Source organism: Octopus bimaculoides, chromosome 5, assembly GCF_046866305.1.
Source record: "Octopus bimaculoides isolate indiv1 chromosome 5, ASM4686630v1, whole genome shotgun sequence".
Classification (NCBI taxonomy): Eukaryota; Metazoa; Mollusca; class Cephalopoda; order Octopoda; family Octopodidae; genus Octopus; species Octopus bimaculoides.
This window is the reverse complement of record NC_142932.1, coordinates 75,139,591-75,165,622: the sequence shown is the minus strand read 5'-3', so window position 1 is coordinate 75,165,622 and position 26,032 is coordinate 75,139,591. Positions and strand designations below refer to the sequence as shown.

The 26,032-nt window shown below is 34.7% G+C and overlaps 1 protein-coding gene across 36 annotated transcripts in view; it reads right to left on the bottom strand.

Moving 5' to 3' along the window:
* LOC106875722 (rho guanine nucleotide exchange factor 11) overlaps nucleotides 1-26,032 on the bottom strand; it is a 404,455-nt gene that overhangs the window by 44,481 nt on the left and 333,942 nt on the right. For 22 of the 36 annotated variants that reach the window (XM_089352419.1, XM_089352438.1, XM_089352428.1 and 19 more), the window contains 12 exons: nucleotides 25,496-25,664; nucleotides 22,768-22,873; nucleotides 19,679-19,862; nucleotides 16,343-16,451; nucleotides 14,606-14,728; nucleotides 13,411-13,500; nucleotides 12,678-12,750; nucleotides 11,971-12,022; nucleotides 8,628-8,740; nucleotides 2,944-3,113; nucleotides 883-1,029; nucleotides 116-195 (listed from right to left, as the gene is read on the bottom strand). In XM_089352419.1, the coding sequence (XP_089208545.1) occupies nucleotides 116-195; nucleotides 883-1,029; nucleotides 2,944-3,113; nucleotides 8,628-8,740; nucleotides 11,971-12,022; nucleotides 12,678-12,750; nucleotides 13,411-13,500; nucleotides 14,606-14,728; nucleotides 16,343-16,451; nucleotides 19,679-19,862; nucleotides 22,768-22,873; nucleotides 25,496-25,664 (1,416 nt within the window). Of the gene's footprint in view, nucleotides 1-115; nucleotides 196-882; nucleotides 1,030-2,943; nucleotides 3,114-6,358; nucleotides 6,383-8,627; nucleotides 8,741-11,970; nucleotides 12,023-12,677; nucleotides 12,751-13,410; nucleotides 13,501-14,605; nucleotides 14,729-16,342; nucleotides 16,452-19,678; nucleotides 19,863-22,767; nucleotides 22,874-25,495; nucleotides 25,665-26,032 lie in introns of all 36 variants that reach the window. The other 14 variants (XM_089352417.1, XM_089352437.1, XM_089352426.1 and 11 more) reach the window with 1 other exon arrangement.

Sequence of the window (26,032 nt, the reverse complement as noted above, 5' to 3'; positions counted from 1 at the left end):
TGTCGGTATTGTCATAAATAAAATAAAATGTATTTAAGGAAAATCTTTCCTTTGATGTATTGCAAAACAACAGTCATATCAATAACAGAATAGAGCTACATAAAAGTAAACTTACCCTCCTTAATAAAATATCCCCAACACCAGAGATAACAGGATGCTCTTTCCTCCTGGTCTTCATTTCTTCATTCAATGACTCTACAAAAGCAACAACAATAGTTGACTAAATACTGTATTTCAATTAGAAAAACCAAACAAATTGTAATCTCACATTGAATATCGATTTTGTTCAGATACCTGGTATTGGTGCCACATAAAAAGCACTCAGTCCACTCTGCAGGGTGGTTGGTGTTAGGAAGGGCATCCAGCCATAAAAACTATGCCAAAACGGAGTCACAGAAGTCTGGTGTAGTTTTTTTGTCTGGTCAGCTCCTGTCAAACCATCCAACCCATGTCAGCATGGAAAGAGGACATTAAATGATGATGATGATGATCTCTGGATATTGTACCCAGATTGATGATACCTCTCTTCCTCCCTTCCACTAGTCTTGAAAGCCCTGTGAAGCATCATGGCACTGTTCAGCTTAACACCTTCACCTGACATCTTGAGTGCCTTTATCAAAGTGCAAGCATTTGGGGTAGGTACCCAGATTGATGATACCTTCCTTCCTCCCTTCCACTAGTCTTGAAAGCCCTGTGAAGCATCATGGCACTGTGTTTCCCTTCTTGACCAAAAAACAAAAAGATACATCCTCATTTCTCCCCTTACATCCCACATGCACTGATAATTCAATAAACATAAAGTAAATATTGACAAAAGAAAATTACTGCAGGTTTCCTAGAAATAGATATTAAAAATGATAACATAAGCTTGTGAATACTTACTGTGAAGTTTTATCAACTCTTCTAGGTTTGGGAATAAAGAGTCTATAAGATTTTGTGATATATATTCACGCTGCATCATAGGTTTGCGAAATAACTTATCAAGAATTTTCATATTCCTCAAATGAGCACGTTCTGTATAAAAGAGTTCTGAAAGATAAAAAAGGGAATTAACATTACTTATTTCTCAAAACACTTGCAATGCAACTACAAAAACTTCTTAATCACTCCAGTTGTGAAATATTGATTTCAGAGGACATGCAGAGATTGGACAGAAGACAGGTGAGTATGCAACAATGGGTGTGCAAATGAAACCTACAGAAAAAATGTGTACAAGAGGAATTGGATATAGTGTACTTCACAGGGGAAGTCCATTGTCCATACTGGCATGGGTTGGACGGTGTGACCAGAGCTGGCAAGCCAGGGGTGGGGCTGCACCAGACTCCAATCTGTGTATATGTTTACTACTAGTGGGCATGTGCACACTGGTAGTAAACAAACGTGTTCATTCATAAAAAATGGTGTCATTTGTCTACAATTCGCCACAAAAGCATGTTCAGGCTGTCCATTGTTCAATAAACAACGAGAAATATTACGCTGCTTGAAAGCAATCAAGCATTTGTAATAGAAAGAGTATTCATTAGAGGAATCTGTCTCAAAATAGTTTCATTCGACCCATGCTAATGTGGAAAAGTAAATATCAAAGCAATGACGATATGCAAGTTATTCAAACTAAAGCTAAAAAAAACTGGTTCTCCATCAGTTACAAGGGTTCCAGCTGGTCTGATCAACAGAATAGTCTGCTTGTGAAATTAATGTGCAAGTGGTTGAGCACTCCACAGACACATGTACATTTAATATAGTTGTCAGGCAGATTGAGCGAGACACAGCCTGTGACAAGGTTGCCACTTTGAAATATACAGGTACTACTAATTTTTGCCAGCTGAATGGATTGGATAAACATGAAATAAAGTGTTTTGCTCAAGAGCACAATGCACTGCTGGGTATCAAACTCACAACCTTACTATCATGAGCCAAATACCCTAACCACTAAGCAATGCACCTTCACATCCAAGTTATACAAACCCCAAAATAACTCATAACTCTTTTTCTTTAAGTAAAAGCCTATGTCAACTGATCAAGCAACTTTGAGTAGACTATAATACACTGCTGAGGTCTAATTGGCTGAAGCATGTCCATAATTGTTCTCCCTTGCCTACAGACAAAAATCAGGCTTTAACTTTTCATAAGCATGTCAATTAACTTTGGGAGATTAATTCTTAATTTCTCAAAATTGTTTTCCCCTTCTTTGAATCTTTTTCTCTTCTTTGAGTCTCACTAGCAATTACTACTAGATTTTTTGGAAATTTCACTTAAAATAATTTGTTTTGCACTGAACATTCATCTCATCATTTTACATCTGCTTTCTATGTTAGCATGGATTAGATGGTTTGACAAGATCCAGTAAGTTAGAGACCCACACTTTGCTCCAGTGTCTCACTTTTGGCATGGTTTCAACAGCTGGACACCATTGATAAAACCAACCACTTTACAAAGTGTACTTGATGCATTTTCCCATGACACCAGCAATATAAAGATTGTCTTACACTCAGCAGGACTAAGGAGTCCCTTCAAACCCTGTGTTGTCTCAGCTTGATTTGCCAACCAATTAATAGAGAACTAGGTGCTTTTTATGTGCCACCAGCACTTGTGAGATTGCCTTGTAACTCACAAGGTGAAAAAGCCTCCAGTACTGAAAGAGAGAATAGGAGATAGTAATGACTTTAGGTGCTGAGAGAAGTTAATAAATTTATGCTATTGACTCATTTGAGTTATTTCCCTTGGATATGCTTTCTTTAAAAATAATGTTGCTGGCATATGTTCTGGGTTGTAGAACATATACCATTGTGTGCTATTAAAGATGAAGAGTCTGGCATCAGGAAGACCATGTGGCTGTAGCAAACAGCCACAAAAAATCTTCGCCCAACCTACGCCAGCACAGAAGGGCAAATGCAAAATAACGAGGAACATTGATAAATACTGGAAAAACAACCCAGTTATTACCATTTATAACTTCTTGCCGTTTCTTTTCTTTTGGTTTCATTTTACGCAAAAGATCCTCAGATATCACTTTAGTAAGATGAGGTAACTCAGGTTCCACTTCAAGATCAGAATCATCCACCATGGTATCTTCATTATCAGCATCATTGGAATTGCAGGGGCTGTCTGAACTCCTGTATGAATTGAAAGATGAGACATAAATTGGGTTTCCAAGACTCACAAAGAGGAAATTGATAGGTCTCCTCACTTTATGAGTGCAGTAAGCTAAATTTGGCCCCTCAACAAGAAGCGGCAGAAACTCAAAAATGTTTATTTCAGTAAAATAGTAATTAGAAAATAAAATAGCTGTATGCTGTCAACTTTATGTGACAGTCCCCTGAAGAGAATAATATTACTGTTGGTTAGACCTAGGAAGCTGCACTGCTTCCTTTCAGCCGTGACACATTTCCTGTGTCTTTATGTTTACAAGGGCACAGGAAATGTGTTAAGGCCGACAGGAAGCGATGCAGCTTCCTAGGTCTAACCAACAGTAGTATTATTCCCTTCAGGGGACTATCACTACTGCATAAATCTCTCTGAGAGATTTAGAAATGTATTATTTCTAAAAATAGAAAATAAAAGTAAATACAAATAACATGGAAAAATAAACATTAAACAAGCAAACAACATTCAAATATATGTTTGTAAGAATTACTTTAATATTCAGATTGACAAGTTAATTTAAAAAGTCTATGTTGGTTGATTATTGTTGTAAATATGAGGAATTAAAAGATTCTTAAGGCCTGATAGATGGCACCGTATTTTCTTATTTGATTGTTTTGTCTATGATACATCTATGTGACTCAGAAGGTGGTAGGGACTCAATCTGCATAGAAATTTCTTCAAAACTTCTCATGGCAGTGAACCAGATGTCAACTGGATCAAGTTAAAAGTCATGACAGCATTAATACAAAAGATCATAAAATAGAATATTGTCTCTTTTACTGTTCCTTTTATACAATGCAATACTTCAGGTATTTCAATGCTTTAATATCAAAACTTTGAAATCTATTTATCATCTGAAGAGAAACTTAAGACATTTCTGTAAATTTAACCATTTCAAAAACAGCAGTAGCAAAAATGCTTTCTTTAATTTTTTTAAAACATAGACAAAGATGGTGAGTTTTATAACCTTAAGTGCAAACATTGGCAGTGTTAGATTGAATGGTTTTAGCTTGCAACTAAGATTTAACAGTTCACCTGTTTTGGTAAAGCTTTGTGAGTGACAGTCAGAGTAAAGACATCTCATCTAAATTAATTCAAGATTTGACTATTGACTAAAGGTCAATACCTACCATATAGACTATAGCAGGAATGGATAGATAGATAGATAGATAGACAGATAGATAGAGAGAGAGAGAGAGAGAGAGAGAGAGAGAGAGAGAGAGAGAGAGAGAGAGAGAGAGAGAGAGAGAGAGAGAGAGAGGGAGGGAGAGAGAAAATGAGAGAGGACAAGGAGTGCACTGACAGACAATCTGAGGGTAAAGTGTTTATGTTGAACAAACCTAGGATGAACTGCATATGAAACCTAGAAGCCTGCAAACTATCAGGAGGTGGCCATGTTAGAGGAGTCCTACTTTGGGGTATGTTAATCTAGGTTCATTTCAGAACCATTTTTACAATATCAATACAAATAATAATCTCTTGGAAGGTTAGTGTGAAGACAGCATGTTAGGCTTAGCCATGACATAACCATTTTGTGGATTGTGCTAAAGAATTGTGTACCTTGTTCCCATTAAGAAGATGACATATTCTCAAAGAATATTTTTGAATATTGTTTTGATTTAAAAAAAACAAACTTTGTGATAAGTGCAATGTGAATTAAATAAGATTTTAAAATCAATTATCAGTTAAAATTACCTGCAATCTCTGCAGTAGTTCTTCAGTCTAATTTAGTTAATGACAAGTAGTAGTATGATAATAGTTTTAAATGTAATTAATTAGAAAATTGTCTCTCTTAAAGCTTTAACAGTTTAATAAAATGATCCTACCTTATAGAAACATCCTTTCTATAAAGTAGAAGATATGGAAAAAAAATTGTCACACATGATGATTTAGTTCCCAATTAATTAAATAATTACCTAAAGCATTATGAGACATTTTCTACTATTGGTTTCTGCCAGAGGCTGTGGCCATGCTGGGGCATTGCCATTTGTTTTCAATTAACATAAAGTAATTATCTAAAACATTATGTTTCAGATATTATTTCCTATTATTCTGTTATTGGTTTCAGTCAGAGGCTGTAGCCATGCTGGAGCACTGTTATTAACTATTTATAAATATTTAGCTTAAGACTGTAATATGAAATAAACATTGAAATAACATCTCAATATGCAGGCATGGAGTGTGGTTCAGCATTTCACTTTGTAACCACATGATTTCAGGTTCAGTCCCACCATGTACTACCTTAGGCAAGTGTCTTCTACAATAGCTTCAGGCAAACCAATACTTTGTGAGTAAACTTGGTAGATGCACACACATGAACACACATACACCCACACACACTCACACCTGTGTTTGTGTAAGTGTTTACATTCTGGACTTTGCATCAAAATCATTGATCTGCAGGCGGTGGCATTTGTTGACATTCCCTTGTGAATAGATCATTTGGTAGCTCTGTGCTTTCAAAGACAGATGGAATGAAAACTTCTTTATTTGGAAAACCAGTAGAGGTTAGCAGGGGGGGGGGGCTGTAAAAAGAAACCATACCCCAACATGTACTCATCTAGACCATGCCAGTGTGGGTTAAATGAGTAGAGTATAAAAGTCTGGTTTAACAGCTGGAAGCTCTATTTGATGCCGACCCTTAGCTGCTTCTCAAGTGAAGGATCTATTTTACCACACAGCTTTGGAAGCAAGAAGTGAACAGCAAAGTTATCGACAGCAGAAGTGTCGATTACAACAATGGTTTCTGAATAAGTGAACACCAATGTAAACAAGCACACACACACACACAATGGGTTTCTTTTTAGTTTTTGTCTACCAAATCCACTCACAAGATTTTGGTTGGCCTGGGGCAAGAGTAGAAGATACTTATCCAAAGTGCTGCACAGTGAGAGCAAACCTGAAACCAAGTGGTTGGGCACCAAACTTGTCGACCATAAAACCATGCCTGTCCCTAAATGATTTGCAGAAAATATAGAAGTCAGACTGTTTAGTTTCTGACTAGGAAACAATAGCGTACTTATTATGTCAGACATGAAGCTATTTCATTTTTCACAAAACAATGTATCACTAGAATGCTATAGAAATACTTGCTTGTTGTAAGCTGCTAATAATTTTAAAAAAACATTCACAATATATGCCAGCACATTTTTTTTTTTTTTTTTTTGGAGCCATAATATATAAAATGCACTAAGAGAGGAGACTGTATACCTACCCAAAAAACTTGTCACTAATTTTCCTGAAAAATCAAATAATAGTGAGATATGACTTCAGAAAAGAGAGTTAGTGAGACAAAGTATGGTGAGATGAGATGTTCTCTAGATTGGAGAAGCAGTAACTATTTATATAAGATTAACTGTGAAATTAGAAGATTTAGCTGAAGCTTATTTTATTATTAGTTTTCTATTTATTATTGTATATGTGGTAAATGGTCAATATATTTGTTGCTTTATTTTATAATTTCTTGACTACTTAAAAAAAAGGATATCCAACTAAAAGTATTTGTTCATTTAATTTAGTACTAATTACAAATCTTAATTATGTATTGTTTAAATGTATTTATAATCAATTACACATATATGTTTGGCCAAAAAGTATAAGAAAAAGAATGACTCATTAGCTTTCTCACTGAGGGCAAAGACCACACCATGCATCCAGAACCATAATCAATACTACTATGCTACAAGTGGTAGACAACCAGGGATCAAAGAACTTTGAAGAATAAAGTTGGAATATCAATAGTCTCACTTCCAAAAGACAAGTGACATCTACATAATGCTGATGTAACATACCCATAATGAGAGTTTGCATTTCTAAAGCCTTCAGAAGTCGCTTTCTCTGTAATATAGTTTTCTAGGTAACAAACTTATTACATGCTCTTCTCGGAGAACACATGTCACTGGCAGAACAAGAACATCAGCTCTCACAGTGCTGTAGCATTAATAGACACCTGATTTTTGGAGGTGTTTCTCAGCCCCCAGAAAAATCATACAGTGTTATCCATAGCAGAGCCTTTCTCTGTTAAATGTCAAAAATAACAGTAGTAATATGACCAAAAAAATGAGCAGTATTGCTCAAGACATGAAATTAGAGACCCACAAAAACTGTGTTAAGTTTTAAAATCGACCATGAAAGTATCCATCAACAAGGAAAATGATCCTTGATGCTGAAGCTGCTATTATTTTGAACCTTGGCAACTGAGGTTGTTTTTGACCTTCTCCTTAAATGTCTCAGGGTCATATTCATGAATGATGAAAGGCAGGTGGCTGGACTGGATGTTAGATTTGCAGGTACTGACACTGTAATGTGCCAGCTCCAGCATTTGACCTTCAGAAGAAGAGAGGTTAGTATAAAAGGCAAACTTACTATTTTCAATTCAGTTTCCATGCCTAACCTCATCTATGGTCATATATGTTGAATACTGACCAAAAAGAGTACAATCATGAACATAAGTGAATGAAATGGGGTTTCTCTGAGGGATCTCTGGAGTAATGTTATTTGACAGGGTGCATAGCTCAGAGATCAGAGAGCCTCTTCAGATTCAACTGCCACTAAAAGCACATTGAGAAGTCACAGTTCCCTTACCATGGACATGTGATTAGAATGACACAGGAATGAATCACAAGACAGATTCCTCAAGCGAGCCAACTTGCTGGTTAGACTAAAGATGAGATGGATAAAATCTATAGTCTCAATTGGACATATTTGGGAACCGAGTCCAAAAGTTTAATGATAGCTGATTCTGACAGTATCCTAGAGGAGGTGCCGGAGGACTCCACTTCAATGATTTTCTCAGTTTAGATTTCCCCAGGGCGAAAGCTATACCAAATCATCACTTGGTCTCTGGAATATATCGTAGTCTTTGGTTCTGCTAATCACAGCACATTTTGAGATATCTAGATCACAGATGGAAAACCTACGAAGCTGCTAAATTTACTGAGAGCACGCTACAGCTTTGCACAAGAAAATATGCATTGCTATTCTTTTCAAACTATGTTTTGAGATGTTTAGCAGGACTGTGTTCAATCTCCAACACCTTTCAAATATGTCATCTACTGGATCATGGACCATACTCTAAAAAAAAATCTCCCAGATGTCACTGTGCAATGAGATTTTCAGCATCACCAGGCACCAAATTAGCCAATGAGCATTACATTGTCTATGCATCACACATTGGCATAAAATCAACACAGCCATGACAAAGATTGGATCTGCTGGTGTTTCATTCACTGAAAGGGTCATCTGTATAGTCAATGAATCTGGAGAACATGCTGTCATTCAACTTGAACTTATATAATTTGTACATTAGTTCATCAGTCAGAGCCAACTACTACTTCTATTATCAGTCCTTATAGATTTCAGATAGGAATAATGCTGATATTTGTAATAGTTTCACTTGAAAGAAGAAAAAAAATTGTTGCAATTGTTTATATATAATGAAAGCAGTAGCAAAAACAAACCAATTAAGTAAAATTTAAACAAACCTGGCAGAATGTAGACTAGACGTAGATGAACTTCCTGAGTTATTAAGTACCTTGATAGTGTTTTCATCCATATCCACATCACTTTTAGCTCGTCTAGTTCGTCGATCACCTTTCTGATAAAGACAAATTAGGAAGAAATGTTTAAATACAATACATAGCAAAGTTAAAGTCAAAAATATAAAATCAATATGGGTTATGATAATATTTTTTTGTTTCCAGAACAATATTAAACTCTTATCTCAGTTACACCCATTCACATTTGTAAAGGCATAAATAAAAATCAATAACAATAACATATATTTCACTTGTTTGATGCAGAGTCTTCACTACTTTTACTCTGAATTTTCTGTTATTTAACTGAATTCTTCAAAATTAGTTGAAAGAAAGGCAGTGTATTTCAACATAAATATGGTAACGAAAGGGTTAAACAACACAGAGACATATGTACTTAATTCTACTAATTCTTTCTTCACACTGAAGCAAACTTGGGCTTATAACTAAAATTGATTTATTGTTGAGTCAGTGTGGTTCACATGCCATGTACACATTCAATGATTAAATATTTCATTTAAAGGAGCTAAAATTGTACTGCCTACACTCGTGTGCATCAGTCAAGTGTGTGTGTGTGCATGTGTGCACATAGGTGCAAGCATAACTGTATGGTTAAGAAGGTTGATTTCAAACCATGTCTTTTCAGGTTCAATCTCATTGAGTAAAATTTGGTAGAGAGAAACTCAATAGAAACTATGGTGTGTGTGTGTGTGTTAATTTAATTACAACTCTTTATATGTTCTTGTTACCTAAAAAATTCATTATTCCAAAGCTAAATACCAAGTTTCTTCATGGTTTCTGAATACCACCGACTTCCAAAACTTGGCAGCATTTATTTTGACAAGGTTCCAATATGATTTCATTATTTTCCTCTTGTATAAAAAATACAATGAGTAAAACTGATTTCCAGCAATCTATTAAAACTTATAGAAGTATTTCTCAAAGCAAATCATCTCTGTATACTGGCTATTGTTATCTACAAACATCCTACAGCTCCCCTGGTGTCTGTTAACCAGTCACTTGCAAACCTGTGCATACTTTTAGTTACTTTATTGTGAAATGGAAGAGTTTTGCAACATATATATATATATATTTCAGGGATTTAACAAAAACATAACAAATGGAAAAGTTAACAAAAAGCATAAGAAATGGAAAATTTTACAAAACCATAACAAATGGAAAATTCATAGCTAATTCCGCATCAGTTAATGTCCAAGAGATCATAACAATTTCGCACACAAGTTTTCTGTTATGATTTTGTCAAATTTTCTGTTTATTTTTTTGTTAAATACTTGAAATATTATTTATGCAGCACAATGCAACACACTCCTTATATTTTCTTACCTATAATATATATATATATATATATATATATATATATATATATATATATATATATACATATATATACACATATATATATAGTAGTTAGATAAAGAGATAATGAATGACTGTGTAATAAAAGTTTAGGCTGTGTGGTAAAGAAGTCTGCTTTCCAACCATGTGTTTTTGATTTCAATCCCACTGTACAGCACCTTAGGTAGATGTCTTCATCTATAGCCACAGGTTGACCAAAACATTGTATTTGTGTGTGCATGAACATGTATGTGTTTGTTTACATTAGCACTTCTCTGAAAATTGCTGAGCAACAAGCAGTGATATTGTTCTCATTGTCTGTCAACAAATCTCCTGTTGGCTTTACACTTTTGAAGAGATGTTGAATAACAGACCCCCCCACCACCACACACACATGAAAAACAGATAAAGGTTAGCAACAGGAAGAGCATGAGACTGTAAAACAATGATAAATAATACATACAACTCTAACGCATGCCAATATAGACAAAACAGATGTAAACAAATAAATAGCATTCTCAGTGGTTTAACATTTCACAAAACGTCAAAAAGAAACCTGTAGTGTTTAAGCCATTGTCAGGTCTTTGAAACTGCTGAGATGGATATGGTCTATAATTATCTTGAACATCTCTAAGTTATCATCATCATTTAATGTCCACTTTTCCATGAGTGCATGAGTCAGATGGAATGTGTTGAGGCAGATTTTCTACAGTCAGGTGCCCTCCAGGTCACCAAGCCTCACCTGCTTCCAAGCAAGGTAATATTTCCTCGTGACCAGACACAATTTTCACAGAAGACTGGAAATAAACAACATCGTTTGTTTGACGGTAGTGACGGTTTACAGTTTGCAACCAATACATCATGTCAAGACAAGGGTACACATACACATATGCACACACATGCATGTATGTGTATATATATACAATGGGCTTCTTACAGTTTCCATCTAGCAAATACACACATAAGACTTTGGTCAACCCTGGGCTATAGAAGAAGACAGTTGCTCAAGGTGTCACAGAGAGAGACTGTACTCAAGGCTGGGAAGCTTGTACCTATTAGCCATGCTTATACCTGGGTAGGAAGGAAATTGACAGAGAAAGAAAGATGAGACAAAATATTAAATTTCAAGGTTGAAGTAGTCAGTGTGAGGTCCAAGATATAAGATAGTCTGAGTGATGTAAAGAGAAGAAACAGGTGTGGTAGGTAGACCTGGGTGGAGGTGGTATGTAATTAACTAGTTCAGAGGAACAGGGGTCATAGTAGGAGTGATAATAGAAGCAGAGTGAAGAAACAGTACAGCTGAGGTCCAGAAGTTGGAGTGTGTCCATTTTGTTCATGGGTGTAGCAGCAGTGCTGTCCCAGATGTAGAGGCAGTCATCCATGATAAATCACACTAGTTGTGTTATATATGTCAGATTGTAAAGAAAAACTAGAGACTGCAAAGACAATGCTTTGTAGCAACTTCACCTCTTTTACTGCAGAAATTAGATATATTTACTCTATATTTCACTACAATTAACTGCAAAAGGTAGTTTTACATATCAACCTATCTTTTGTTGAGAAATGTTATGCTTGAAACTATTTTTGAGACAATATGACTTGCAGAATATAGGAAGATATCTAGCATCGTTACTGAAATAACCATGAAATTTAATATCGCAGTTAAAGGGTGAAGGTTTTTTTTAGTTGTGTGTGCTGTCCAGGATTAGATGGGGTTAGGTAAATGAACTGCTTTTTCGATCTATGCAGTGAATATGTATTTGTACTTTTGAGAAGAGCAGAAATTGTCATATCAAATAGAATATGCTTTCTATGTCTTGTGTTTATGTATTCCAACCCTTTCAGTTGGGTGACAACCATAACAATACAATCACTAATGCTAAATTTTTGTCTTCTTTAAAGCAGCGAAGAGGGCTGAAAATATAAAACCATTTACCTGGTCAGGTCGATCTTTTAAGCTCTCTGAACGCCCTAAATCAGTAGCACGCCTGCAAAGTAAAAATAAAATCGAATAAATCATTCAGAACAGAAACATACAATACCAAAAGAGATAAAATGTTTTCTTTCTTTCTTTTTTTTAAATGAAGAGACTAAATCACATTTTTTTTCCTCAACAAAAATAAGTAACTCTAATTTTGGCCCAAGGCCAGCAATTTTGAGGGAAAGGGACACGTGGGTTTCATTGACCCCAGTATTTGACTGATACTTATTTTATTGACTCATGAAAGGATAAAAGACAAAGTTGACCTCAGCAGTATATGAAGTCTATAAAGAGCAGAAAGAAACGTTGTTAAGCAATTTAGTCTGACACTCTAATGATTCTGGCAGCTTGCTACCTTAATTGATGAAAATAATGATAAATATTTTCACAAGTCTTCATGAAAACCAATTCTTAATCCTAAGTTCTATAGGAAGATAGATGAATCAACCCAGAAAATCTGGTGTCTACTCTTTACATCGTGATGAAATATTTGGAGTTAGTAATCTGAATTACTGAAAGAGCAAATAAAATGGAACTAACCAAACTAATCACACTTGAAAAAAGAAAGAAGATAAAATAAGAAAAAAAAAAAACATGAAGAGAAAACTAAAAGTCATTGATTTTTCTAAAAGGTGTTGTATATACAACATATTCAGACTTACTTGTGTCTTTCATCTTCATTTTCCCCTGGACTTTTCTCGAATCGTTTTACAATACTGTTTACCGAATGAAAACCTGTAAAGTTAAATGGTAAAACATTACTTATAAATTAAGACAATGATGTATCTATTTGCTCTTAATTTGTTGTAGGAGGCCCAAACATGAATATATTAATCGCTGTTGTATCTCATATCTGAACAACACCTTCTCCCTTTAAAAGATGTGTTCACAACACAACTCATTGATGTAAGGGGTCCTTGAGACACTATGGAATTTCAACCTGGTTGTCTCTCTTCATTGATAAGTATTCACAGATCAATGAAGCTAAACAAGAATGGTAGCTCTTGTTAATATATGTGAGTAAACAAATTATTTGCTGATGTATTCTGATGTCAATGAATAAACGACAACAATAATACATTGTTCCAACTTATATAAGTTGTTTAATAATCCTACAATATTTCAGGATCAATCTTTTATTTAAAAAAATATTCAAAGGGGCAGGAGAAATTGTTTTAAGCAAGCCACCCATTGTCTTTTGAAATATTTTGTTTTTTCTTTAACGAATTTCCTCTAAGAGACACAGTGGATTAATATTTTAGCATTCAAAAACTGTAAATTAAGTGATGATACATAAAGTGAACTCTGAGAGAGAGAAAGTCTGGAAATGATATTCACTTATCCATTGTTAACCAACATAATCTACAAAAGCAAGCAAAAAGCCAATCTATTTACCAGAGTCGAGATCTTCATCAGCCCCTGAAACACCAGAACTTCCACTTTGTGTTGGACTACATGATTCTCTTCTTTGGTTTATATGTGGTGCTAGAAGAATATGACAAAAAGGATAAATATAAACGGAATCAAAAGAAAAGAAAAAAGCGATTTAAGAGAACAATGGTTTCATAATTAATCAAGTTGAATATTAGTCTAACTTTACATTTTTACATCTATTAATGGAGTTGAAAGAAAATTAGAAAATTTAGTAACCTTCAAGTTTGTCAGATTTAGAAAAACTAAAATAGAATATAGAATTCATATCACTACAGAGTAAATACATGACGGATACAGCCTCATGCTGTCATGAAAAGTATTCAATCAATTAGTTAACTGATAATAAAACTGAAGTGAATCACATCCAGTGCATGTGTCTTATGGGTAAAGTGACCTTCCCAAAAGTATTGGCTAACTTGCCTGCTTTTTTTGGCAAAGGGACACAACAGTACACAAACAAATAATAGGCTTCAGTCTACAAAATTCCACTTACTCAAAAGTACAGTAGAAGCTACTTGCTCAAGGTACAGCACCTGGATTGAATCACAAGTGGTATGATTGGGAAGTGATTTTCCAACTATATACAATTTTTACGAAGGTCTTTTGTTCATATTTTCAATAAGTAACTTTATACTATTTATCCTTGGTAGCTTGAAAGGCAGAAGTAAGCCTGAATTTTTTTTTTTTTGTTTCTGGTGCGTTTATCTGAAACAAGATATTATCATTGTGATACACTGATTTATTCAGAGTAGTGTCCTCATCTTATTGTTACAGTCTGGCCTTCTTCAGGTGCCTATCTTATTCAGTAATGTTCTCAGAATTTCAAACCAAACCATTCTCAGTCTACAGTGGTAAATTATTCTTATTTTCTGGTTTATGGCTGCAGGGGTATTCTTTATTCTGTTCTCATACATATCAGTTCCAATGTGCAGCACCTCGGGCAAATATCTTCTACTATAACTCTAATTTGAACAGAAATTTGTGAGTGGATGAGATAGGCAGAAACTAATAGAAGACACTGTGTGTTTGTCTACCACTTTTAATCCAGTTCTCACAGTAGGTTGTAAGTCTCAAACCCTTTCATCTCTATTCCATCTTGTCCATTTTCTGATATATTAAATGTTTTTGTATGTTAATACTCTCAACAGTAACCTACCATTTGTATTACTAGGTTTTCGGCCCCATTTGTCCATCAGCCCAGACGTTCGTTTTCTCCGACCTTGTGGACATAAGACTTCAATGGATTCTATGCAATGTTTATGAACATTCCACTCACAATCTGAAATGTCAAATAAGAAGTGTAGGTTAAAAACAAAATTGTAAAAAAAAAAAAAAGATAGAAAAAATACGAAGGGTGCTGAAAAGTTCCTGGCTTTGGGTAAAAGAAAATACAGGAGGATCAGTTAAGATTTTATTGAACATGTTCCCCTCTCAGATTCACACACTTATTGCAGTAGTCCTTCAATTTTTCTAAGCCCTGTAAAAGAACTTGGAAGGTTTGGCCTCCAACAAGGCCTTTCGCGATACCCTTAAAGCCAGGAAGTTTCCAGCACTTGCTTCGTATCATATAGCGACAACTATTGCTTTAATGCCTCTCTTCAGTCTTCAGTATTTTTTAAAAAATACAAACAGATATGCAAATGGTAGAATACATGTTTGATATGTTAGTGTTTCTGGTTTCTTAAGTCTCACAGTCTTAGATATCTTAACAATATGTATCATGCTCCCATGTCTCCTTTGGCATAGTTTCTATGGCTAGATTCCCTTAATGTTAATCACAGTACATTCGGTAAAGTGGTTGGTATTACAAAGGGCATGTAGCTGCAGAAACCATGCCAACACAGACATTAGAACATGCGGCAATCCTCAGACCTGTCAGAACCTGTCAAACAGTCCACCCAATGCTAACATGGAAGACAATGATTATCATTATTTGGAAGATGGATGATGTCGATCTTGAAGATAACCATCATCATCTGCATTGACTGATCAATGTCTAAGAACACTAAGACAGTCCTAAAGTCATAATATGTCGAGAAAAATCTAATTTATTATGTAGCCTAATAAAAGTATTTTGGACTAGTCCTGTATCTTGAGAAAAAACAAGATATTTCAAAATCAATTGATCATTAAACACTAACAGAAAATTGTTGATTAACTAATAATTATCAATATCTCCACAATATTTTTTCCCATTTGCTTACTATATTATTAATCTTCTCCAATAAAATCTGGGCTAAAGTTTCAAGTCATAGTTTCTATTCAGTCTGTCATTGCTGTTAACACTCTTCCAGTTCTGGTTTCTCATCAACTTGTTAAACAGATCTTCTGTAACCACAATTTGCATTGACTATAGAATACTGATTTCCTTTCTAGACATCAATCAAGGATAGTTATTCAATGCTGTTCTACTTTTATGTCTCCTGCAACTAACTACAAATTCCTCCTTGTTATTGTTGTCATCGTCGCTTCTGCTGTCACCATCACATGAACTGGCAGTTCAGAAGACAGTGTAGTGCGCTATGTCTGCTTTGACATGGTTTCTACGGCTAGATGCCCTTCACAACACTAACCACTTAACAGTGTGCACTGGCTGCTTTTGTATGTCGCCAGTGCTAATTAAGTCACCAAGCAGCTTGCAAGACAAGAACCTTTGATTGAGATGGAGGGAGGGTGTAGTATAGAGGGAGGTGAAATATACCAAGTGATAAGAAGCATTCTGTTGACACTCTGGTTATTTGGCCCAATCCCGTTCTTCTATGTATAAACTTCTGTTATTCTTTAAAACTCTCTTTTTAACTCCAGATCATTACATGTACAGTTGTGTGTGTGGGATTACAGGTGAAATAAACACCATATTTGCATGCAATAGAAAACCATAGTCATTACTCACTGCTACACTGATAGCCTTGAAAACCAACTCCCCACACAGGACTAGAACAAACCGTACAATCAGTCAGTTGGTAATAATGTTGAGGAACAAACTGATGGTTGCGGTATGCCTACAACGAAAAATAACAGAAACAAGTTAGTAACATAAAACTTGATTAATAAATGAATACTGTAAGATTAAAATGCTAACATCTCCTAATCAATCATACTTTTGTATATCCTCTCTTTCAAAATCAGTAAACAGATATTTTCTGTAGTGTCAGTCATCATCATTTAACGTCTGCTTTCCATGCCAGCATGGGTTAGATGGTTTGACTGGAACTGGTAAGCCAGAGAGCTGCTCTAGGTTCCAGTACTTAGTGGCCTTTTAAGGTGGGGGGAAAAAACCCAAAGAGAATGGGAAAAGAATTTTTGTATTTGAATTGGTCAAGGTTTTAATTGAAAAACCAGATGTTGCTTTTTACTTTCTTCAGCAAAAATTATAACTGCATTTCCAGGTATTGTTCTTTTATGTTCATTACAGAATAGTTGTATGGATGTGATCAATATTTTTTTATTGAAATTCTAGATATTTTCAGAGTTCACTATATACTCACACAGCAATTATATATATATATATACTTGGAAATATACATATATACATACATATACACACACACATATATATAAACACTCATACACACACACACACTCAAAGATATCTATATATGTACATGTTCATATTTGTGCACACATACACACACCATACATACATAAGTACACATTATGAATTTTTTTTAATAATTAATTAATATTATTAAAGATTCATCTCTGTGGTTAAATAAATTTGGGAAGTTTTGGTCATTTTAGCCACTACTCTTGATTTTTGTCTGAGTATTTGTCCTTCAGACTGCAAAAAGGAATTTTAAAAAAAGCAATACATAATGCTGTCGCAATTATATTTCCAAATTCATTTATTTCTGGTTGGCTGTTTTGTTTTGAATATATTTTAAAGCTTCAACCAAGAATTTTCTAAAGGAAAGAGAGAGTCAAGTACAGAAGAGGGAAAGCAGCTGTTCTTATAGAATTTTGGAATCTGGAGTGTTTTGCAAGGTCCAACAACAATGCGGTAAAAAGGTTTTAGCAATAGTTTGAGATCATCTTTAACATATATATATATATAATCAAATTCATATAGAAATCTCATTGGTGGAATTTCAAAAAAATATCTAGTTATGTTTCAAAACTTTGAATTTTCCTTCACATCTTTCCTTATTTCAAGTGCTTGATTTTGGTGCAAAGTGTAGCTCCATTGATTTTCGAAAGTTTGGTTCGTTCCTTGAGCATTTGTAGAAGGGGAAGATTTTGAATTTTCCTTCTCCACATATTTCCAAATGTTTGCTCAGTGGAATTTTCCATAGCTCCTGTTGTCAGATGTGTTATCTGTGGAGCCTTGCGTGTTGGCAAGGAGAATTATTGATTTCACCAATATAATTCTCTTTGCATTTGGGGCAAGTAATGCAGTATATGAGGTTTTGTGTCTTGCAGTTCATATTTGCATTTACTTTGAATAAGAATGCACTCTTAAATTTTATGTGGGTGTCACTGTCTCTATATATATATATATATATATATATGTAAATAAAAACAACCAGGCACCACGGAAAAATTCAATCATCACTGAGTGTATTTTAACTCTTATTTCTAGCAATGTAGGTGCTTCAGCGCCCTTAGTGACAATTGACTTTTTTCTTATATGTGTGTGTGTGTATGTATGTATGCATTTTAGGCTGGACATAATAACACTGGAACATATACTAGCTAAGTACAAGCAAAATATTTCAGTTAAGCAAAAATAATTTAAGAAACATAATAGAAAAAAAAAGAAAGCTTTTAATGACTATTATGAGCCCACCTCCACCATCATCCCACAAACATACCATATTAATTTGCATATAATATGCACTCATCTTTAATGTGCTGCACTAATTATATCCCCTGAAATCCCAGAAATCAACTCTCCTGTTCAATATGTACTGTGTTTCTTTCTTAGTATAACGTCATATAGAAAATGAAGTGTCTAGTCAGATTAATTATAATTCCCATCTTCAAAACATTGAAAATCTTCATGTATATAGGTGCAGGCACGACTGTGTGGTTAAGAAGCTTGTTTTGTAACAATGTAGTTTCACATTCAGTTCCACAGTGGAGCACCTTGGGTAAGTGTCTTCTACTATAGCCTTGACCAGTGAGGTGAGTGAATTCGGGATAACAAGAACTGGGTGAAAGTTCATCAGATATAGTGTGTGTGTGTGTGTGTGTGTGTGTGTGTGTGTGTGTGTGTGTGTGTGTGTGTGTGCGTGTGTGTGTGTGTGTGCGCGCCATTGTGTATGTCATGCACACACATATGCCCCACTTGACAGCTGGTGTTGGTTTAATTACACACCTGCAACTTAGTGGTTTGGCAATAGAATAAGTACTAGACTTTAAAGTAACTATTGGAGTCATTTTGTTTGACTGAACCCTTCAAGGTGGCATGCCATCAAGGCCACAGTCCAATGACTGAAATAAGTAAAAGATGAAAGGTGTATAAGACATTCTTATATGAAAGCAGCAAGTTCAAAAGAGACCTTTGGACCTTACTCATTTGTGCTGTAAGAGTGTATCTCCTATAAAATCAACTGGTATGGAAAAATAATAAAAGATGTAATGCAGAATATAAGCACTTTCATTTAACCCTTTAGCATTCAGATTATTGTGTCAAATCATCATCATCATCATTTAGCATCTGTTTTCCAAGCTGGCATGGGTTGGACAGTTTGACTGGAAACTGGTAAGCTGGGGAGCTGTATCAGGTTCCAATCTGATTTGGCATGGTTTCTACAGCTGAATGCCCTTCCTAACATCAACAACTCCAAGAGTGTAGTGGCATGGGGGCCAGTTACAAAACATCAGCACCAGCTATGATTGTGATTTCACTTGGTTTGAGAGGTTTTCTCAAGCACGGTATATTGCCAAATGTCTCGGTCATTTGTCCCTGCTCTCACGAGGCCTGTAATGCTTATTTATTCATATTGTTTTGAAATAATCACGTATTATATTGTACTTTAAAGATTTCAATGATGTGATTATTTTCAAAAAAGCATTGTAGGATAAGTGTGAGATGCCAGATTTGGCCAGTCTGAACATAAAACAGATAGAATATTACGGCTGGATATTGCTGGTTTAAATGCTAAAGGATTAAATAATTTCATGTCAAAATACTTTTTAATCCACACCTCTAACAGTTAGGCCTGAAAATTTTAGGGGAAAATGCATATAAATCACAAATAATTAGGGTGCTTATGTATATGCATACCTTTGTTTTTGATTTGGTCCCTGGGAGTTTAATTCCCTTTTCTTTCCGTTCTTTCATCACAAAACTGTGAACCCGATCTAAAACAGAACTGTGATATGACAGTTTTGTAACACCAATATGACGAAGATATGTTGCAAGCGCCCAGCCAAGTGCTTGATCCCTTGCACACTTCGCTTTTTCTTCTCTGTAAAATCAATGAGAAAGAATGGAAATAAAAAAAAGGAATAGAAAAATACTTCTAAAAAATTTACAGACATTTAAATGACATTGAAGAAAAACAGTTACTGATGAAAAGGAATTAAATTTTGACTTCTATGAATGCTTCAATAACTGGTGATTGAAATCCCTTCTATTATATATACATATATATCATCAACCACACACACTTAACATATACACACCATGTGTTTTGCTGGTAGGCTGTGATTTGGTGTGGTGGAGATTATTCTTTCAAAGTGCCAGGTGTAAGAACAACTGAAAGTCATAGACAAGCGAGACAACTCACCTGAAATCCCATTCAGGAGAGATGGACCTCGATGTTTCACCAGTTTTGTGGCTTATCAATATCACATACCCAAACTAAATCAGAGATGAATCGTGCCACCACTCCATGACTTACATATATAAAGTATAAAAACTGTGCTGGTATGCCCCAACAATGCATACACAAAATATACACAAAATATATATATATATATATATATATATATATATATACATGCACGCTCCAGCTTGGCCACAGCCTTAGGGCGGAAATGTATAAAAGAAAAAAAAAGAATATATATATATATATATATATATTATATGGAATCTTGTGACACGTCCAGGCCAGTGGAGCAAATGCTGTCTGTGATCTTATCATACATTCAAGGCTCACTGACAACAGGTGGACTCGTGCAGTTACCAACTGGTAACCAAGGGATTGGAAGTGACCACTTGGAAGACCTCCTTGATGATAGGAAGATGATACAGTAAAAGAATTTGGGTCCAAATAGAAGAAGAGGGCACAATCAAAGGAAGAATGGAAACACATTGACCAGTAATGTTTAAGGGTATCTGAAAGCCTGATGTCTGCCTGTCTGTCTCTATGTATGTATATATACTGGTGGTGATGGCCATTGGTTTTCTGATTGAACTAAGGAAACAGTATTTTCCATTTTTTTTTTTTCAAATTGCTGATACTATCTGCAAGATATAACTCCAACTAGAAGTGTCATAATTTTTTTTTTTTTTTTGGTGATGGGGCAAGATATCTACACAGAATATACAGAGCTTGAAGAGATACAACTCATTTGAAGCTAATATTTTTGCAAAAACATTAGGAAGATATGAACTCCCTACAGGATGAAAGACAAAATTGACCTTTGCAGTATTTGAATTCAGGGCACAAAGAATTGGAACAAACACCATAATGCATTCTAGCCAACACTCTAATGCCTCTGTCAATTTTCATATATATATGTGTGTGTGTGTGTGTGTGTGTATGCACACACATACATACAAATATAAATCTGAGAGCAGAATAACAGGAGGTTTAGTGTAGCTTTTTATTATAACCTCATAAATTTCATAATCTTTCCATGTGTTTCACAAGTAAATACTAGTATGTTGTGCAGTAGACAACTGTGTAATCACATAGTAACCCCATATCTTCAGAAGAAACTAGTAATTTAATCCATTGTTATTTACCAGCCTCAGTTGGTTGACAGTGCTATCACTACAACCCAGGCAATGACAAGTGTGATTGCTGCTGCATAGATATTTAAATATCTAAATGCTGCATCGATATCTAGATAGCTCGTGTGGTAATCAACTTTCAAGTCATGATGTAGACATTCTGCCTAATTAAAAATTTTCATAAAACTAAACCAAGAAATGTTACTTAGAAACAAATTGATTATTTAAAGAATAACACACATCAACATTATCTTTTCTCTATTTTGTTACTAATACTAAAGTATTTTGACATTATGTTCCTCCCTAAATACTCAAGATGTCTGCAACATAAACACTTTTGTTACCATACTCCTGTTGAAATACACTGTCTTTGATTAAAATTATTTTGAAAATAAAAAATTTTGTAAAATAACTTTTTGGAACATACATTAAAGTTGAATTTTAATAAGTTTAAATTTAGATCACTTTAAGGTAGGAAGTTGTCAGACTCATAGAAAGTTGTTTTTTTTTTTGTTTATCTTGGCACTATTATTTGGACAAGTCTAACAATTAATATCTGTTTAATTCACTTCAAACATTCCTTCGTTTAATTATATGTATTTAAAGTGGTGAACTGGCAGAATCACTAGCACATTAAGTGAAAATGCTTAGTGGCATTTCTTCCAACTCTTCACGTTCTGAATTTAGATGATACCTTTCAGAGATGTCAAATACTGGGGTCAATGTAATTGATGAACCCCAAATCCTGAAATTGCTAGCCTTGTGCCAAACTTGGAAACAATTATAGTTATTTTTTCAGAGCTCTTCCATATTGATTTTAAAGAACAACTCCAACAGTGATTACATTATTAGAGTGTCATGGATGAAAGGCTTTTGATAATAGGTCTACTCAGGCATAAGGGGAAAATCCACTAAGAGTTCCACAATCCATTTTAAGCATGTCTAGATCAGTGGTTTAAAGACGGTCCCCTTAAATGTTTTGCAGAAAAAAAAAACCCCACTAAATAATTTTAATCAAACAAAAGGTAGTACAGTGCAGTGGTTTGTTATCTAAATTTTCTTACATTATATCTGCATAGATTGGTAGTGCCCCTTAGATAAGATTTTTTACCGAAATTACTAAAGAAGTGGATGACTTCATCATCATTTCAACATCCACTTTTCCATACTTGCATGGGTCAGATAGAGCAGATTTTCTACAGCTGAATACCCTTTCTATCATTAACCATCACCTGTCTCTAAGCAAAGTAATATTTTCTCATAACCAGACATGTTTTCGCAGAAAATTAATAACACTGCTGGTATGAAAGTGACTCATTTGCATCAGTTTATGCCATTATGTTTCATATTTGAAAGTTATTTTATGTAACACAAATTTCATAGATCTTTGCTACATTAATATGAATACTTACGTAAAACTTTCTAAATGTGGTACAAGATAATTCTCAATAATTTTCATTTCTTGAGATTTATCCATGTCAAGTTCAAGTTCATCAACACCATAAAAATTGCCAAGCCCTGAAGAAGAAAAAAGTGAGAATGAGAACTAAGGAGTGCAATGAGATAGAAAGTTTACATATATGTGCTGCATTTTTTTATTCAGAAGTTGGAGACTGGCAGGAGGGAGTTATTTTCAAATTGGAAACCTGGCCTAAATGTTTAGAAAGCACCAAAAACCAAGTGGTGATGTTAAACTAGCACCTAGCCTCTGGATTAAACTACTGCCCAAGAATAGAAATGGGTTTCTACAGTTTCTGTTCATTAAATTTCCCTCAGAAGGCATTGGGCAACCCAAGGTCATGGTAGCAGACAGTGGGTTTGAAACTGAGATCATGCAAAGCAATCTTCTCAATTACACAGCCACGCCTGTATCCATTCATGTGTAAAGAGATATAGTCACACCTGTCATCATTTAGGTCATAGTCACACCTGTAGCCATTTATGTAAGGAGACACATAACCACACCTGAACCCATTCATGTATGGAGAGACAAAGCTAAGCTTGTAACAACTTACAAAAGGAGAGAGAGATAAATGCAATGCTAGTTTCAAGTGACACAGGTTTTACATGAAATATATAGTAAAGAAAATAAAGCGGAGTTATATTCATACTTAGTAACTCAAAGCATGTGGTCTAGGGCGTGGGGCTCAGAATCATGACAATGTAGGCTGGGTTCCTGCACTGGGCAGTGGGGTGTGTTGTTGAGCAAAGCTCTTTATTTCATAATGCTTCAATCTACTCACCTGAAAATGAGTAACAGCTGAATGCTAGTGCAGCTCACTCCTCTCTCACTCCAAGAGGATGTCTATGTTTGCTTGCAACTACACACTTAAACCACTTAGCAAAAGTATAATCCACTCTGCCAGGTGGTTGGTGTTAGGAAGGGCATCCAGCTATAAAAACCCTGCTAAAACAAGCACAGAAGTCTGGAGCAGGCTCCTGCCTGGCTAACTCCTGTCAAACTGTCCGACCCATGCCAGTATGGAAGGTGGACGTTGAATGATGATGATGATGGTACATGTTACCAAGTCATACTTGCTTGCAAAGTATGCTTATGGTTATTTTGAATACAGTTATTTTACATAATAGTTGATACATTATTATTAATATTATTTTAATATAACAATCACAAAATACAATTATCTCACCATCCAATATATATATATATATATATATATATATATACAGGTCGTTGTCGACTTACGACCTATCTGACTTAAAACCGATCGACTTTACGATGAGTGGCATTCCAGCTCCCGGCAGCAATAATAAATAGTGCAGTTGAAATCTAATGGGTTTAATTTTTTAACGTCAGCTAACAAGCGACATCAAAGACCCACAGCCAAGCACCAGTCTACAATACATTTTTATTTAAGTTTTGCAGCTGTTTCTTACACTACATTGTGTATTTCTTGTATTTGCATTCTTTGGTACTTTTCTATGAACAAATAACACTGTTGTAGTATAATACAGAATACTGTGTGTGACATTTACCTGAGAATGAAAAATGTAAAACAAAGCTATGTAGGCCTATAGTTCAACTTATGACCAAATCAACTTACAACCAACTGTCAGAACTAATTGTGATCATAAGTCAATGACAACCTATATGTGTGTGTGTGTGTGTGTGTGTGTGTGTATATATATATATATATATATATATATATATATATATATATATATATATATATATATATATATATGGGAGAATTTACAAAAAAAAACAACAGACGAAGACAGGTGGTGTAAACAACAAATGGATGTATTAGTATTACACTCAGGAATAGAAAAAGTCTTTAACGTTTCAAGCCTACGCTCTTCAACTGAAAGGAACACAGAAAGAAATAAGGAGAGAAACAAGGAGAAAAAAAATATAAATGTAGTGGTCAGCGATCTATATAAATGTGTGTGTGTGTATGTCAATATTCAATTGTGCTAAGTTCAATAATGCAAACATATTGTTTGAGGATATTTAATAGTCATATTTACATATGTTATTGGTTCAGTAAGTAATATCTACTGATATATGAGTAATTAGAAAAAATAATTTAGGATAGGTCTGCCATAATGTCAACTACACTGAGTCTACATATGTGTGAACATAGGTATGACTTTGTAGAAGAAGTTTACTTTGCAAATATGTGGTTCTGGAATTGATCCCATTGTTCTGTACCCTGGGCAAGTGTCTTTTTCAATAACCTCAGGTTCAGTCCCTTCAGAGAGGAATTTGGTAAATGGAAATAGTGAGGAAGCCTATTGCCCCCCACTCTCTCTCTCTCTCTGAGTATGGCCACATGGTTAAAATGCCTGCTTCAGAAACATGTGGCTTAAAGTTTGTTTCCACTGTATCCTTTTGATTGTTCTATTCCTATGGTCCAAACACTCTGTTTTACAGTGATCTCAGTTAAAACTTCTATCAAAATTTCATGTTGATTTATGTTTCAAACACAGGCTTACTAAGGGCAAAGTTATCTTACTAAATTCTTCATTATTTTCAAAATTCAAAAGCAGTGTATTTCAACAGAAATGTGTAACAAAAAGGTTAAGTGCTTTTTTTTTATTATATATATAACAAAAAACATTTATTCTTGAGAAAAGGAAGTGGTGTACAAGACCCATTAAAATGGAAGAAGTACTCACCTAACTTTTGTTTGTTCCTAAAGTCATTGAGCATCAAGTTTACAGCACCACGAACATCATGTTTTGCATCATTGAATAAAGAGCGAAGACATTCCTCTTTGTCAGTTTTACTGATTAAAGTGTCATCAATTATTTTCACTAAATTCTCATCAATCGTTACTTTTAATGGCTGAAATATTAAATAGATATCGATATTTAATATTATAATTTCATTTTCTACATCAGATAGATCGTATAGATAACCAGTGTTTAATACTTTAGCATTTAAATCAGTCATGTCAAACCCAAATATTCTACCTGTTTTATGTTTAAACTGGCCAAATCCAGCCTTCCAAACCTACTCTACAATGTCATTCTAAAGCTAAACAATCATATCATTGTAATCCCGAAGCTAAAAGATAATGCAAGATAATATCATTTCTGCCCACAGTAGTGTGAAATTTTCAACAGCATATGGTGTTTTTCAGTATCTGAAGTGAAGATTTTTCTTCTTTTGCAATTACTGATATGGCTGCAGAAAATAGCAATGCTGACTTG